This window comes from Pristiophorus japonicus, chromosome 10 (assembly GCF_044704955.1).
Source record: "Pristiophorus japonicus isolate sPriJap1 chromosome 10, sPriJap1.hap1, whole genome shotgun sequence".
Lineage (NCBI taxonomy): Eukaryota > Metazoa > Chordata > Chondrichthyes > Pristiophoridae > Pristiophorus > Pristiophorus japonicus.
In genome coordinates this window covers 198,475,265-198,491,199 of record NC_091986.1, presented here as the reverse complement: position 1 = coordinate 198,491,199, position 15,935 = coordinate 198,475,265, and the positions used below count along the sequence as shown (strand labels likewise).

General features: G+C 41.5%; 1 protein-coding gene across 10 annotated transcripts in view; it reads left to right on the top strand.

The window, feature by feature from the left end:
• The window catches only part of herc2 (HECT and RLD domain containing E3 ubiquitin protein ligase 2), a 286,911-nt gene that overhangs the window by 130,908 nt on the left and 140,068 nt on the right, over positions 1 to 15,935 (top strand). For 5 of the 10 annotated variants that reach the window (XM_070892463.1, XM_070892459.1, XM_070892458.1 and 2 more), the window contains 2 exons: positions 3,729 to 3,920; positions 12,283 to 12,351. In XM_070892463.1, coding sequence (XP_070748564.1) covers positions 3,729 to 3,920; positions 12,283 to 12,351 — 261 coding nt within the window. The remainder of the gene's footprint in view (positions 1 to 3,728; positions 3,921 to 12,282; positions 12,352 to 15,935) is intronic. The other 5 variants (XM_070892466.1, XM_070892467.1, XM_070892465.1 and 2 more) reach the window with 2 other exon arrangements.

The window sequence follows — 15,935 nt, the reverse complement described above, 5'->3', positions numbered from 1 at the left end:
GAGTGACGGTGTTAATTCAGAGACTAGGGTCCTGAACTTAAGGAAAGGTAACTTCGATGGTATGAGACGTGAATTGGCTAGGATAGACTGGCAAATGATACTTAAAGGATTGACAGTGGATAGGCAATGGCAGACATTTATAGATTACATGGATGAACTTCAACAATCGTACATCCCTGTCTGGAGTAAAAATAAAAAGGTGGCTCAACCATGGCTAACAAGGGAAATTAGGGATAGTGTTAAATCCAAGGAAGAGGCATCTAAATTGGCTAGAAAAAGCATCAAACCTGAGGACTGGGAGAAATTTCGAATTCAGCAGAGGAGGACAAAGGGTCTAATTAAGAGGGGGAAAATAAAATATGAGAGTAAGCTTGCAGGGAACATAAAAACTGACTGCAAAAGCTTCTATAGATATGTGAAGAGAAAAAGATTAGTGAAGACCAACGTAGGTCCTTTGCAGACAGAATCAGGTGAGTTTATAATGGGGAACAAAGAAATGGCAGACCAATTGAACAAATACTTTGGTTCTGTCTTCACGAAGGAAGACACAAATAACCTTCCGGAAATATTAGGGGTTCGAGGCTCTGGCGAAAAGAAGGAACCGAAGGAAATTCTTATTAGGCGGGAAATTGTGTTCGGGAAATTGATGAGATTGAAGGCTGATAAATCCCCGGGGCCTGATAGACTGCATCCCAGAGTACTTAAGGAAGTGGCCCTAGAAATAGTGGATGCATTGGTGATCATTTTCCAACATTCTATTGACTCTGGATCAGTTCCTATGGACTGGAGGGCAGCTAATGTAACACCACTTTTTAAAAAAGGAGGGAGAGAGAAAACGGGTCATTATAGACCGGTTAACCTGACATCGGTGGTGGGGAAAATGTTGGAATCAATTATTAAAGATGAAATAGCAGCGCATTTGGCAAGCAGTAACAGGATCGGTCCAAGTCAGCATGGATTTATGAAGGGAAATCATGCTTGACAAATCTTCTAGAATTTTTTGGGGATGTAACTAGTAGAGTGGATAAGGGAGAACCAGTGGATGTGTTTTTTTTGGACTTTCAAAAATCTTTTGACAAGGTCCCACACAAGAGATTTGTGTGCAAAATTAAAGCACATGGTATTGGGGGTAATGTATTGACATGGATAGAGGTCTGGTTGGCAGATAGGAAGCAGAGATTCGGAATAAATGGGTCCTTTTCAGAATGGCAGACCGCAGGGGTGCCGCAGGGTTCACTATACATCAATGATTTAGATGAAGGAATTGAATGTAATATCTCCAAGTTTGCAGATGACACTAAGCTGGGTGGCGGTGTGAGCTGTGAGGAGGATGCTAAGAGGCTGCAGGGTGACTTGGACAGGTTAGGTGAGTGGGCAAATGCATGGCAGATGCAGGATGATATGGATAAATGTGAGGTTATCCACTTTGGTGGCAAAAATACGAAGGCAGAATATTATCTGAATGGTGGCAGATTAGGAAAAGGGGAGGTGCAACGAGACCTGGGTGTCATCGTACATCAGTCATTGAAAATTGGCATGCAGATATAGCAGGCAGAGAAGAAGGCAAATGACATGTTGGCCTTCATAGCTAGAGGATTTGAGTATAGGAGCAGGGAGGTCTTATTGCAGTTGTACAGAGCCTTGGTGAGGCCACACCTGAAATATTGTGTTCAGTTTTGGTCTCCTAATCTGAGGAATGACATTCTTGCTATTGAGGGAGTACAGCAAAGGTGCACCAGATTAATGCCTGGGATGGCAACACTGACATATGAGGAGAGACTGGATCAACTGGGCTTGTATCCACTGGAGTTTAGAAGAATGAGAGGGGATTTCATAGAAACATATATAAAATTCTGACGGGATTGGACAAGTTAGAGGCAGGAAGAATGTTCCCGTTGCTGGGGAGTTCCAGAACCAGGGGTCACAGTCTAAGAATAAGGGGTATTCTGCCCTTTGGTATTCCGCAGCTCCACCCATACAGATTCCACATCATCCAAGCTAATGTCCTTCCTTATTATTGTGTTAATTTCTTCTTTAACCACAACGCTACCCACCTCCTTTTCCTTTCTGTCTATCCTTCCTAAATGTTGAATACCCCTGTATGTTGAGTTCCCAGCCTTGGTCACCCTGGAGCCATGTCTCCATAGCCATGTGCATTTTTCTACTGCCCTCTTACTTCACCACGGCTGATAATTACACTTGGTTCTTGCATCCTTGAGTACAAAGTCATGCTTGACATTTTTAAAAAAATCAAAGTTTGAGGAAACTTCGAAGCTTAAAGAAATTTTTTTTTAAATTATCTGCAGACCTCCTTTGTGACAAGCACAGGAAAAATGGCAGCATAGCTCATGAAAAAGTCAAATTTTGTTCAGAAACATATGAGTATTTACAAGGTAACAAGTTTAGGCCAAAGCTATTATAAACATGGAGATAGCAATTTATACTGGGGGGAAAAAGTTGACATTAAAAGTGTTATCATGATACTTGGATACTTATCAAGGATACTTGCATGAATATAACAAAGTATTTTTTTTATTAATCTCTGAATGCCTAACAGCGAAAATTATTTCAATAGGAGATACATTTTGCCCTTTCAGCATGTTGTATGAGTGATTGTGCCAGTGACTTTGGCTCCTCCCCCATTTCCTGGCGTATTCCAAATCTTGGCTTTAGCAGAGATTAGCTGCTTTCCTATAGGCTGGGAGCGATGTGTAGTCCGAGGAGGAGGAATAATGCATTACAAACAACTAAACAATGGAGCATTAATTTTATAGTCTTGTATAATACCTTATAAATCAAGGTCTTCTAGTACTCAAACTGTTAGAAATTTCCAATGCAGTGTTGGTCTTTAAGTGTATTTGGCATATAAGTATCAGTATGCTCTGGCAAAACTCCCTATTCTGCTTCATCACCCAAAATTCCCACTTCACTGTACCACCAGTGACTGACCTGTAGTCACCAATGTTTCATCCTGCTTTTGTACAGCTAAAAGTGCTCTCTCTGGGCACAATCCAAGCATGGAAGATAAAACTGTATCTGTACTGCTGGGTGTTTTTCACTCTGCACTCCACCTTGCCCGTCATCACTGATTGATAGGTCAGTGAAATGTAACTGCTGAAACAATGGGCAATTACTGAAATGACCAGCAACAATGCTAATGAGTTAATCAATATTCCAGAGGGAAGGGTCACAAAAACTTAATTCAATTACATTAGCATCTCTGAATTTTGATGCATCTGGTTCAAGTAATCGGCAAAACTGCAGCATTCGTAGATCATAATGAGATTTACTGCACACTATGATTTAATTTTCTCTTTTTTCTTGATTGTTTCTGTATATTCACAATGTAAAATGTTTCATTTCCCAGCACTAACACAGAATTTACAGAAAAAGAGTCAACAGCAAAACAGTTTGTTGAACCCTTGACAAAGAAATTATGGTGACCAATTTGTTACAATGCGCTATGGCAATTGCTAGTTGTCAATACATAGTAAATGTTGCATGTCTTTTAAGCATTCTGGTACACCTATAAATGCTGCAACTGCTGGGTTGGGGATCCGCCCCCCCCTTTTTTACACCCAGGTGTTTCAGGAATATGAATTATTTTCACTGGGCACTCAAGTCACCTGACCGTTTCTAATAAGCAGATTAATTTGAGTTTAAGATGTGAAGCAATTGCAAATGACCAAATCAAAATAATGCTAATTGAAAACTTATCTCCTTCTTAGGCATGCAGTCTGTCCCTTTGCAAACTGTTACCAATGAGAATCCTTCAGGACCAAGCCTTGGTACCATTCCACAAGCTCGCTTCTTACTCATCATGATAAACATGCTGACGCTTCAGCATGGAGCCAACAGTCTCGGCCTTCTGTTAAACTCTGGTCTGCTCGCATTGACTCAAACAGTTCTGCGGCTGATAGGTCAGTGAAATGTAAATGCTCCAGTAAGAAATCTATTTAAAAAAAGTTTTATTCTCTTTCAATGATCACACTAAACTGGTCTTCAGTAATTTTCTTTATCCCTGTGAGTTATTGTTAATGAAGAATGTCGGCTTGTGTGTGAACTTGTTCCTTAATGGCATGCGAGGTGTAGAATCTTATCTTTAGGACAGCTGGAATGGGACAATTAAAGTATTACAGTCAGATTTTTTAATTGTGTGAATGTATAGCAATTTAAAATTCTTTCTTCAGTTAACCTCTAAATACAAAATGGATATTGCAGTCCTCCCACAAGGGACTAGCATCTGGGAAGCCTGTCCCAACGGAAAGTTGCACTGTGATTGATCAGCTGATCTTCTACCCCCATCTCCCCAAACACCACTTTCAATCTACTGTGTATAATTTGTTCTGCCCTGTATCTTTAGTTGTTTTTTTCTCATTATCTGGAGTGAATCTTTGTCCTCTGCGACCTCAGAAAAGTTCGGAACCTGCCCTTCATCAATTCTTTTGCCATCAAAATAGTTTCAAACTTTCTCTGACAGTCCCAGCCATGTCACCTAAACCCAAAAGAGTACCAATCTACCTCTCCTCTCTCCTCTCCATTCACCCACCTCCATGAGTATAGCTACTGGTTAGTTATCAGTAAACTGATTATTTACTGTTGGTGTTAGAAGGCCTTCATGTGCAGCTTAACATCAGTGGAGGAAGAGCATCCGGGAGGGCGTTGAGCATCTTGAGTCTAGTCGCCGAGAGCATGCAGAAAGCAAGCGCAGGCAGCGGAAGGAGCGGGCGCAAACCAGACTCCCCACCCACCCTTTCCTTCAAGTCTGTCCCACCTGTGACAGAGACTGTAATTCCCGTATTGGACTGTGCAGTCATCTAAGAACTCACTTTTAGAGTGAAAGCAAGTCGATTTCGAGGGACTGCCTATGATGATGATAATGACTCATCATAAAAGTATGTGAACGATTGGGTCAGCTTATAGATGTGGAAAAGAATGAAGCTTAGGATGGAACCTTCATGTCCCTCAAACGATAGCCGTGTGGGTGCAGGCGAAGGTATTGTAGGGGATGTCCTGGCTATGTTATCATACAGGGATAGAACCAAATGAAGAAAGTGTCATGGGTTGAACCATGGAAGGTGTTGGGGTAAAAGGACTTCCTTTTACCCCCAACACCTTCCCTCGAGGTGGACTACCTGATATAGGAAGTCGACACCTGCCCTTTAGGTTGGGGTAAAAGGAAGACTTCTCTTCCTCAGGGCGGACTACCTGATATAGGAAATCGACACCTCGTCCTTCGTCCTCTGTATAACGACCACGGAATCAAACAAACTAAATCTTAGGTTCAACCGGCTTTATTTCGAGCAAATGCAAGGGAAAGTTCAATCGTGGAATCTTCAAAATACAAGAGGTTTCGAGTATAATTTCTACAGGTTTTACGAGAGGAGCTACCCTCCTACAAAATCATCGATAGGTCTACTGCTATCAGCAGAGTTACATTGATTTGTCGTTCTCTTATCAGACTGGCTCTGAGTGGTACATGCAATTGTCCATCTCCCATCATATGTTCCACAATTTGCACTTTGTGAAGTAACTGTTCCAAAATACTGGTTTTCTTATCTTTTGATCAGAGACTTCTAATCAAAATTGTAATTGCTGACTTCTGCTGTTTTGTTATGTGTTACTAAGGTTAAGGATGAATTACCCATACAGTTTTAATTTGTTATAAGTGTGCTACACCTACAAAAGCAAGTGTTACATATAATAGGCAATTATAATCCATACCATCACTGATTCCTCAGAACCTCCTAGTACTGATTAGTTCACTACCTTCAGCATTGTGTTCTGACCACCTATCTGTCTGCTCTTTGCCTGCTACAACTGTATATTCCTTACAATTCCCCCCTTATGGCCCTTGGTTATGTGCCCAAGATAGGCCATTTCCCAATTAATTCCTTATGGGTGAGCTTCCAGGGTTGTCCGTTCGCTTGGGTAGCGCTACTTCCCGAGCTGCAAGGCCTACCTGTTGGCTTTCCCATCAAGGTTATACTAAATTAGTCCTTTCTGCCGGACTGTCTAATTTTCCTTTATTCAGTATTTTAACTATAGTACGGGCTAGGGCCTGCCTCTTATGTTGGTTACACCTTTTTACAGGATAATACCAAGATGAGTTCCCTTGCACTACAACCAGAACATTGAGTCCAGCATAGTTCGTGTACAAGTCCTTTCTAGCCAACATTTTCTCGGTGTTCGAATTATGCCCTGCCTGGGGTCTCCTCTGTTTCTTCTATCTTTCCTCCACTTAGGTCTTCTCTATGGTGTCTAATTCAGTCGAGTTTATTCCTCATTCAGTTCGAGTATCGGTTTTCCTTGCGGCCTGATGGCCTTCGCATAACCTCCTCGGGTAATGTCTATCATAGTCCCATCGATGGTTTCCTCCTTTAGTTCAGGGATTATAATAAACCCGTTTATATCTGTCTCGTCAAGCGGAGTAAAGCAGAAGTCAGTATCCATAATGGTACATGAGGTGTTCCTTTCTTCATTTCAGTTGCCGTGGTGCTCACACATCAATCTCCATTTCCTCGTGGAACAGCGATAATTTCATAGTCCTGTGTTAGGAAGGTGATACTCAAGGTGCACCCGTCCACTTGGTTATATCCACAGTCATCTTTGATCATTCGTAGTGGATCTCGACATTAAACAACTTGGTTATTTTTATAACCGTCTTCTATGCTGAGACTTTTAGTACTTTTACTCTCTTCAGTTACATTTCTGGATTGTCATGGTACCGCACGCGAGTTTCTCCTACATTGTTTGGTGTAGAGGATCTCCCTTTGTCACATCATACTGTGATATAGATAATACTGTGATATAGATAATACAAAACCCATTATATCCTCATTTCTCTCCAATAATCCCAGTAAGATTCGTGTTAGGGCATCGTGTGAGGGAGTGCAGCGAAGGTTCACTAGACTGATCCGGGATGGCCGGACTGACATATGAGGAGAGACTGGATCAACTGGGCCTTTATACATTGGAGTTTAGAAGGATGAGAGGGGATCTCATAGAAACATACAAGATTCTGACGGGACGGGACAGGTTAGATGCGGGTAGATTATTCCCGATGTTGGGGAAGTCCAGAACCAGGGGACACAGTCTTAGGATAAGGGGTAGGCCATTTAGGACTGAGATGAGGAGAAACTTCTTCACTCAAGAGTTGTTAACCTGTGGAATTCCCTGCCGCAGAGAGTTGTTGATGCCAGTTCATTGGATATATTCAAGAGGGAGTTAGATATGGCCCTTACGGCTAAAGGGGTCAAGGGGTATGGAGAGAAAGCAGGAAAGGGGTACTGAGGTAATGATCAGCCATGATCTTATCGAATGATGGTGCAGGCTCGAAGGGCCAAATGGCCTACTCCTGCACCTATTTTCTATGTCTGTTTCTAACTCGATCATCTATCATTGCAGGTTTATAATGTTTACCACTGCATATCGCGCCGCGTATCCCGTGCCTACCATTTCTAGTATCCCTTTTTCCCCGGTCTCGCTTTTTACCTGACCCTTTTTCCACATTAAACTTCATGGTTTTTGATTCGGGGCCTTTAAGTGCTCGCAGGGTCAGGTTTCTATACAGACTTATGGTGTTTGACCTGCAGTAGTTGAATAGCCCTCGTACCTGCCTGACCCCTTTCACAGTTCCTAGCCTGGGCATTGATCGAATTGCTTCCTTTCTGTCCTCTGGCATCTGTCTCTTCCCTTGTGATATTATGTATCCTAGATATGTTACTTTGCTCCTTCCACCTGCAACTTCCTAGGATTTATTTTTAATCCCTTACTCTGTCGAGCTCCTAGCACTGTAGTTCGAGCTACTACGTGTTGTTGTTCAGTACTGGAGGCAATAAGGATATCATCCACATACTGCAAAAGGGTGCTTCCTTTTCCTATGTCTACCATTTCCAAAATTCCTGACAGTACTCGATGAAATATGCTCGGGCTATTATGGAATCCCTGTGGCACTCTGGTCCATGTGTATTTTTCCTTTATGGTGAAGGCAAATTTTTCTTGGGACTCTTCGTCTAAGGGTATGGCTCAAAATCCATTCGATATATCAAGCACAGTGAATATCTTATGTTCTGGATCCAGGCCATTAAAAATTGTGGCCGGACTTGCCACTATCGGGTGTTCTCGGGGAGTCACCTTCAGGGCGGTATAATTGATAGTCAGTCGGTAAGACCTGTCTGGTTTCTTTACCGGCCATACAGGTGAATTAGTGGAGGCTATTACCTGTTTCACTACCCCTTGCTTCTCTAATTCCTGCACTATCTGACAGACCCATGCCTCAGCCTCGGATCTTAATGGGTACTCTCGGTGAGCTTTGTGTTCAGGTCCAGGAATTTTGATTTCCCTCTTAAATTTTCCATATCCTTTCTTTTTCTGCGGGCATTCTTTACTGCGGTGATCTTGATTGCAGTTAAAACATATCAGAGGGGCTGTGCGGGGCTGTTCTTCCTCCCCTTTCGTCACTGCTGCAACGTAACTGCTGTTATTTTAGCTATCTTCTCCCGTTGTTCTGACTAACTCCTCTACGTGTTCTGCCCACTCCAAAGTTTCATCAAAATCATGCCCCACTTTAAATCCCATCTTTTGATGGGCTTCTCCTAGCTCCTCTTTAAACATCCTGTGCTTGAGGAATTTTTGCATTTTTTGCTACGGCTATGCACTGCACTATCCGTCCGGTCCTGCCATTTAACTTAGCTTCTAATGCTTGAATTTGTTTTGTTTGAGTATCTATTTCTTTTATCGGCCCTCTGTAGCAGGTGAGTATTATTACATAGGCTTTCTCCGTTTTATTATTCTTCTGACTATCCCATCATTTCCTTTGTCTGTCAGGTGAGTCTTCTGGCTGCCATCTTTGCTTTTTCATTTCTTTTATTAAGAAACCCAAATTAATAATGCCCAGTATAAAACAGCTGTCAATGGAAAGGGTTAACTCCTTTGCAGATTTGTAAGAAGGCCTGACGTCATTACGTGACTTTACGTAATCATTTAAACCTTTCCCGATAACAGAATTGTTTCCAAGTCTTTGTGCCTTCAAAACTTGCTTTGAAATTAGGAATCCGTTAAAACAGCAGAAATTATTAGTAAAGCTGTCATTAGCTTTAAATAAAACATTCTCATCGGGAAAGACAGCATTTTAGATTAAACTCCAATTGTTTCTAAACTTCTAATTCAAATACTTGCTGAAGATTTTTTTAATTGATTTAAAACAAGGCAATGCATTTTTAATAGCTATTTTGTTTACTGAAATCCAATTTAAAATAAAGTACTGACAACTGTGGCTTATTTTTCTTAGCTCTGTAAATCATAGTCAAAACAATCAGGGAAACTGCCACACTTTTTACATTTTCACGCAAGCTATATACTTGTGCTCCTGCTTGTTTAGACTGTTCGGGACTTTTCCTCGCTAAGCACCGTCCATTTTAAAAAGGTTTTCAAACCCGAAATTTAAATCTCCTTTACTGTAGTGAAACTTTCTCGTAATTTAAAATCATTATCAACATAGCGTCTTTCATCTCTTTTCCAACATTCACACTTTGAAACAAAGCCGGAATTTCACCGTGGCCATTATGAAAGTTCAGCTTTCATTGGTTAATAAGGCGAGAGTTCAGGGCCCAGAAGAGCCGAGGGCGCAGCGGCAGCACGGGCCAGCCCACACTGCGATATGTGTGTGCACTAGGTCCATGCAGCAGAGCTGGTCTTCAGTCGTCTTGGTTAATCCTTGCCACTGGACCAAGACCTCGCTCTGTCAAGCCCGTGTGGTGGCTGGTGTGCAACGGCCACCACACGTTAAAAAAAATCCACGCACAGGCATCTTCCACCCTTCAACATGTAGTTCGGGACCTGGGATATTAGGTCCTTCATTGAAACACCTGTAAACTTTTTGACATGGAAGCAAGTCATCCTCGATTCGAGGGACTGCCTATGATGATGACACTTCAATTAAACCAATATCTTTTTCACAGCCAATATCAACTAGTATCCAGTAAGTTACATCTTTTTCCATTAAAATCTCGTTCTTCAAATTAATTTTTGTATCTAACAAACATTTTACACAGAGGGCTTGTGTCTCCGTGAATTGTTAATTTAAACTACATAAGACAATCACAAACACTTTTTTCCAATTAGACATTCAATGATTTCCTTTAGCAGCTGTAGCTTTCAAGGTTGCATTTTTTATCTTTTGATAAGCAAGCTGTCCTTTGTGAATTCAACAGTCAAAAAAGCTTCCACGCAAACACTTTCACTTAAATCAGACATTCACACCAAATACAGCTTATCCTATGTTTTTTCAGCAACTTAATGCATGTCATTTTCGTCTGGGTACGTTTACCCCTCTACCGGGCTAACAATACTGCTTGGCTCCCTAATCTGGTTACTCCGAATGGAAGTATCGGTTTTATTTTTCGTCTTTCATGTTGGCATTTATACCCGGGGCCCTTTTGGTCCATATCTAAGACCCCACTTGATCTTCATTTTATCCCACTGGCCAGTTTTTCCTAAACATTTGGGGCCTCACCCACCCCCCACCCCCTTTAGGTTGTATTCCTTCATGTTTAAGCAATACACCTATCCCCCTACCTTGGTTTTCATCCTTCCGTGGTTCGCTATAACTTTGTTCCACAGATTACACTCTTCTAGTTCTTTATACAGATTACCTCCTTCCCTGTCAATGCTACAGCTGCAGGTGGTACAAAAAACATACTGCCATTGCTAGCTGCCACATCTTTCAGGTCAGAGGGTCTGTGCACTGCTCGCAATGCCAATTGGGGTAAAAGGAAGACTTCTCCCCCTCGAGGTGAACTACCTGATATCGGTAATCAACGCCTCGCCCTTCACCCTCCGTAAACGACCACGGAATCAAACAAACTAAACCTTAGGTTCAACCGGCTTTATTTCGAGCAAATCAAGGGAAAGTTCAATCGTGAAACCTTCAAAATACAAGAGGTTTTGAGTATAATTTATACAGGTTATGGAGAGGAGCTACCCTCCTACAAAATCATCGATGGGTCTATTGCTATCAGCGGATTTACATTGATTTGTCGTTCTCTTATCAGACTGGCTCTGAGTGGTACATGCAATTGTCCATCTCCCATCATATGTTAATTATGTTTGTTCCGTGATTTGCACTTTGCCATAGTCTATATGACGCCTGAAGTAACTGTTCCAAAATACTGGTTTTCTTATCTCTTCCTGGAGACTTCTAATCAAAATTGTAACTGCTGACTTCTGCTGTTTTGTTATGTGTTACTAAGGTTAAGGATGAATTACCCATACAGTTTTAATTTGTTATAAGTGTGCTGTACGTACATAAACAAGTGTTACATACAATAGGCAATTATAATCCATACCATCACCGATTCCTCAGACCCTCCTAGCACTGATTAGTTCACTACCTTCAGCATTGTGTTCTGACCACCTATCTGTCTGCTCTTTGCCTGCTACAACTGTATATCCCTTACAGAAGGGTATAGAGTATTAGTTTGATGCTGTGGAGAAGTCTAGGAGGAAAACGAAGGACAGTGTTCCATGGTGGTGATCACAAAGCCTGTGCTTGGTGACTTTGAGGGCAATCTTTGTGCTGTGGGCAGGGGAATGATGGGATAAGTGGGCACAGACCAAAGTGGGTAACATTATACCATCTCACTGTCTTCAACTTATTTTTTTTTAAATTATGATTCCAGGTCTGTTATTGAGCTCCTTTGATTGTCTTAGCCTGCATAATATCTTTTTCTTTCCTTCTGACAATTTGGACAAAAAGTGGGCTCCGTAGTTCTGAGAATAAATAGGTTTTCCACTGTTTCATTTTATTTTGCTGCACATTGTACATTAGAAACAGATGATACTTTAAAAAAAGGATTTAGGGTACTGTTTATCTGTGAAAATGAACTTGTTCTCTCATAACTTATAAGCATGGCATATTTTGCTTATCACTTGCTCTAATGAGCTGCGGTCTTTCAAAAATGAAACTGAGACCCTTGTAGCTGTCGATTCAGCCCCTCAAAGTGTAAAACTTGTTTCCTGATTTTACAGAAAATTTCCTTTTGTTATCTCCCGGCTTTGTTGAAATTCTTATTCTGAAACAGCCAGCTCTTCATCCATAACTATATTTGAATGCTATATATTTTGTACCAATAGCTTTTTATTTCTAGTGTGTAGAGATTGAAGATTCTCCCCTTGCGACCGCTTTTCCTTGCTATAAAACTGCCAGGAATGATAAATGATGCCATCCAAAAACCACCTCAATACCAGTTTATAATTCAAAGAAGCGATTTCTACTTTCAGGAACAGGACCGTCCATATCAAAATTGGAAAGAAACAGATTTAAAGGTGGGGCTGTGTTGTGCGCATGCGGTAAGTGTGCACCTTAGGAATTATGGAAACATTTGGATAAAATGACGTGTACTGTGCTTTCTGTTTCCATACTTAAATGCAATTTTTAACCCGTATTTTTGTGTATAATCTTATGCACATCCTTGTCACTGATCTTGGAACAGGACTGATACAGCTGGGACTTTTAAAATTTATTTTTTTCCCCCCCAGAACTCGTAGTTAAGTTGGTTCTTCCTCTGTATTGTCTTTCTTGAGCTGTACTTTGACATAATCGACCACACCATCCCCCTGCAACTCTCCTTCGTTTTCCAGATCAGTGGGACTGCCCCTGCTTAGATGTGTTGTTACATAATACCAAATGTAGCCAGAGCATCTCCAGCAATGGCTTCTCTTCCTGCCCCTCCACTATTAGCGAGCAGGGAGGTAATAGCACGTGGTACTTGGTGTGGGATAGGATATGAGCTACATAGTTTTCGGCAGGAGGAGAATAGAGAGTTGGCAAGGAGAGCATTGGAGTAATCAGGCTGGTAAGTAATAAAGGTATGTATGAGGATTACTTTGTAGTCGGCCTGATGTTAGAGGTGAAAGTAAGCGATTTTTGTCTGAGTAAATGGGGTGGAAATGCATCTCTGGGTTAAACAGGACTCTGAGGTGGCACACAATTTAATGCAGCCTGAAATAGTGGCTGAGGAGGCGATAGAGTGGGTGGCAAGGGAGCAGAGTTTGTGATGAAGACCAAAGACAATGGCTTCAGCCTTCCCAATGGAGGAGGTTAAAATTCGGCCAAGCAATTTGACCGCACAGAGGCAGCAGAATGGTTGAGAGAGGTGATGGAGGATGGAAAGAGAAACCATTGCTAGAAATTCTCTGGCATAAGTAAAAGTGGAATTAAAGCTTAGGCGGTCCCATGGAGTTGGATAAGAGGAGAGACGTTGGAGGAGAATGGCGCGGTCTACCATGTTGATGGCTGCAAAGAGGATGAGGAGAGATAAAGTACCTTGGTCATAGCCACAGATGTCATTTATGAACTTGGTGAGGATGGTTTTGTGAGGGTTGGAAATTTAATTCGAGGAATTTAAACAGAGGGTTGCAGGAGAGATGAGGTAGAGCTTGTGGGGTGGGAGCTGCAGGACTGGAGGAGATCTGTAATCCTTGACTGCCTCTAATAAATAGCTACATTTACATGTACTGTTGGGAAATACCTCATCTCTGAAGCATCCTCTTTTAATGTTAACTCTCTCTTCATTCAGGCCAGCTTCCTCTGATGTCTTCAAAAATCACTTTTGCAATATATCATTTCAAAAAGCTGGTGTTGGTAGATTGAAGGAGAAATAAGAATTTAATTCTAATTTTCTTATTTCTTTTGAATAGGACACTGTTGGTATGTCCCTTTTTTAAACAGGCTATGATGTAAAAGGAGCTCAGCAGCTGACCTTTAAACCATGCTAAGGACATTGCTTCCTTAAACTTTTGTTTTTGCCGCTACAGACTATAAAAAAAAATGCCATCATGCAATGCGTATGAAGTATTTCCTGCTGGGCCATTGTTGACTGAACAACCAGGTCCCAAATGAAGGTCGCTGTTTAAATAAATGGGTTTATTGTTCTCACACAATGCAAGCCATGTATGTTTTTTTTGGTCATTTGTTCAGTCTCCATTTGGAAATGAATAGGTCATCTGCTCACTAGGCACTGACTCTTTCAAGACTTGTTTCCTTGTAGCTCAGTTGCAGACCACTTTGATGTCCCATAGATTGGGCTGTATGTAATGCCTTATTGTGGATTACCCCGCCAGTTTATTCACCCCCCCCCCCCCCCCCCCCCATTGTCAGAGCAGTGCTTTGTTGGTATTTCACATTGTACTGCTTCAAACGGCCCTTTTCACATTTAGCGCTCAGTTTAGAAACTGGCACTTTTGAAAATTTGTTTTCTTTTTGTATACTTCATTTTGGTACTGGATCTCCAACTTTGATTGCGTTTTCTATGTTAAATCCTTTAGTTAATTAACTTCCATGCTCTGCTGGAAATTCCATCCCATACCAGTGGCCAATTTCAAATCTTGCGCATCTTGTCACCAGGTATTTCTAGCAACAGCCACCAAATCTGCCTGTGCTGTCCACTTACATTCCCAACTTTCTGCAGTGTAAGGTCCAATCCAGATTCTTGATCAATGGAATCGCTGTAAAGTGATGATGCAAGGAAAAATGGTTGCTGGGTCATCCATGCATTCCAGGTGAAAAATCCAGAGTCTGGTCAGCTTCTAAAATGCAAGAACACTAATTCAGATAATGTGTAGCCAGTTTTTGACTATTCCACATTAAAAGCACTGACTAATAATAATCAACTTCTAGTTCAGGAAAACAACAGCTTGCATTTATATAGTGCCTTTAACATAGTAAAATGTCCCAAGGCACTTCACAGGAGAGTTATTAAATAAATGAGCCACATAAGGAGATATTGGGACAGGTGAGGGGTAGCTTTTAAGAAATGTCTTAAAGGAGGAGAGAGAGGCTTAGAGAACAAATTCCAGAGCCCAAGACCCAGGCAGCTGATGGCACGGCCGCTAGTAGTGGAGCGATTAAAATTGGAGGAACACAGAGATCTGAGAGTTGTACGGCTGGAAGCTATTACAGAGATAAGGAGGGATGAGGCCATGGAGGAATTTGAAAACCAGGATGAACATTTTTAAATGGCGCCAGTGTAGGTCAGCAAGCACAGGGATGATGGGTGAAGGGGCCTTGGTGCAAGATAGGATTCGATCAGCAGCGTTTTGGTAGTGGAAATATGGAACACTCTCTTCTCTCAAAAAGCTATTGAGGCTCAGTCAATTGAAAATTTCAAAATTGAGATTGGTAGATTTTTTGTTAGGTAAGTGTATTCAGCGATGTGGAACAAAGGCAGGTTAATGGAGTTAAGATACAGGTCAGTCATGATATAATTGAATGGTGGAATAGACTCGAGGGCTGAATGGCCTATGAAAGTACCCATCTTTATTTCCGGCATTGCTTTGGCACAATATGCATGTGGAGTAATTATAAATTTGGATTTCCTTAGTTTTTGGATGTTGTTTAACCTTTTGGGGTATGGTAGCATATGGTTATGTTACTGGACTAGCAATCCAGAGGTCTGGAATAATGATCTGGAGACACTTGTTCAAATCCCACCAGGGCAGCTGTGGAATTTCAATTCAGTTAATTGAATAAAAATCTGGAATAAAAAATTAGAATCAGCAATGGTGACCATGAAACTATCGGATAGTCGGAAAAACCTAATGTCCTTTAGGGAAGGAAATCTGCCGTCCTTACCAGGTCTGGCCTATATGTGACTCCAGACCCACAGCAATGTATGGTTGACTCTTAACTGTCCTCTGAAATGGCGGCTCGCCACCAATTCCTTCAGGGCAATTAAGGATGGGCAATAAATGCTGGCCTTGCCAGTGATGCCCAGATCCCAGGAATGAATAAAAACAACCTTATGTACAAACATCCCTCTCTATCTTTGCATTGGCTTTCTTACTCTTTTACTGACCTAGTTTGCTTGGAGCTTTCATCTGAGCTTCTGTAGCTGCCTCAGTCAAAGCACTGGGGTGGGAATTCATAAATGATG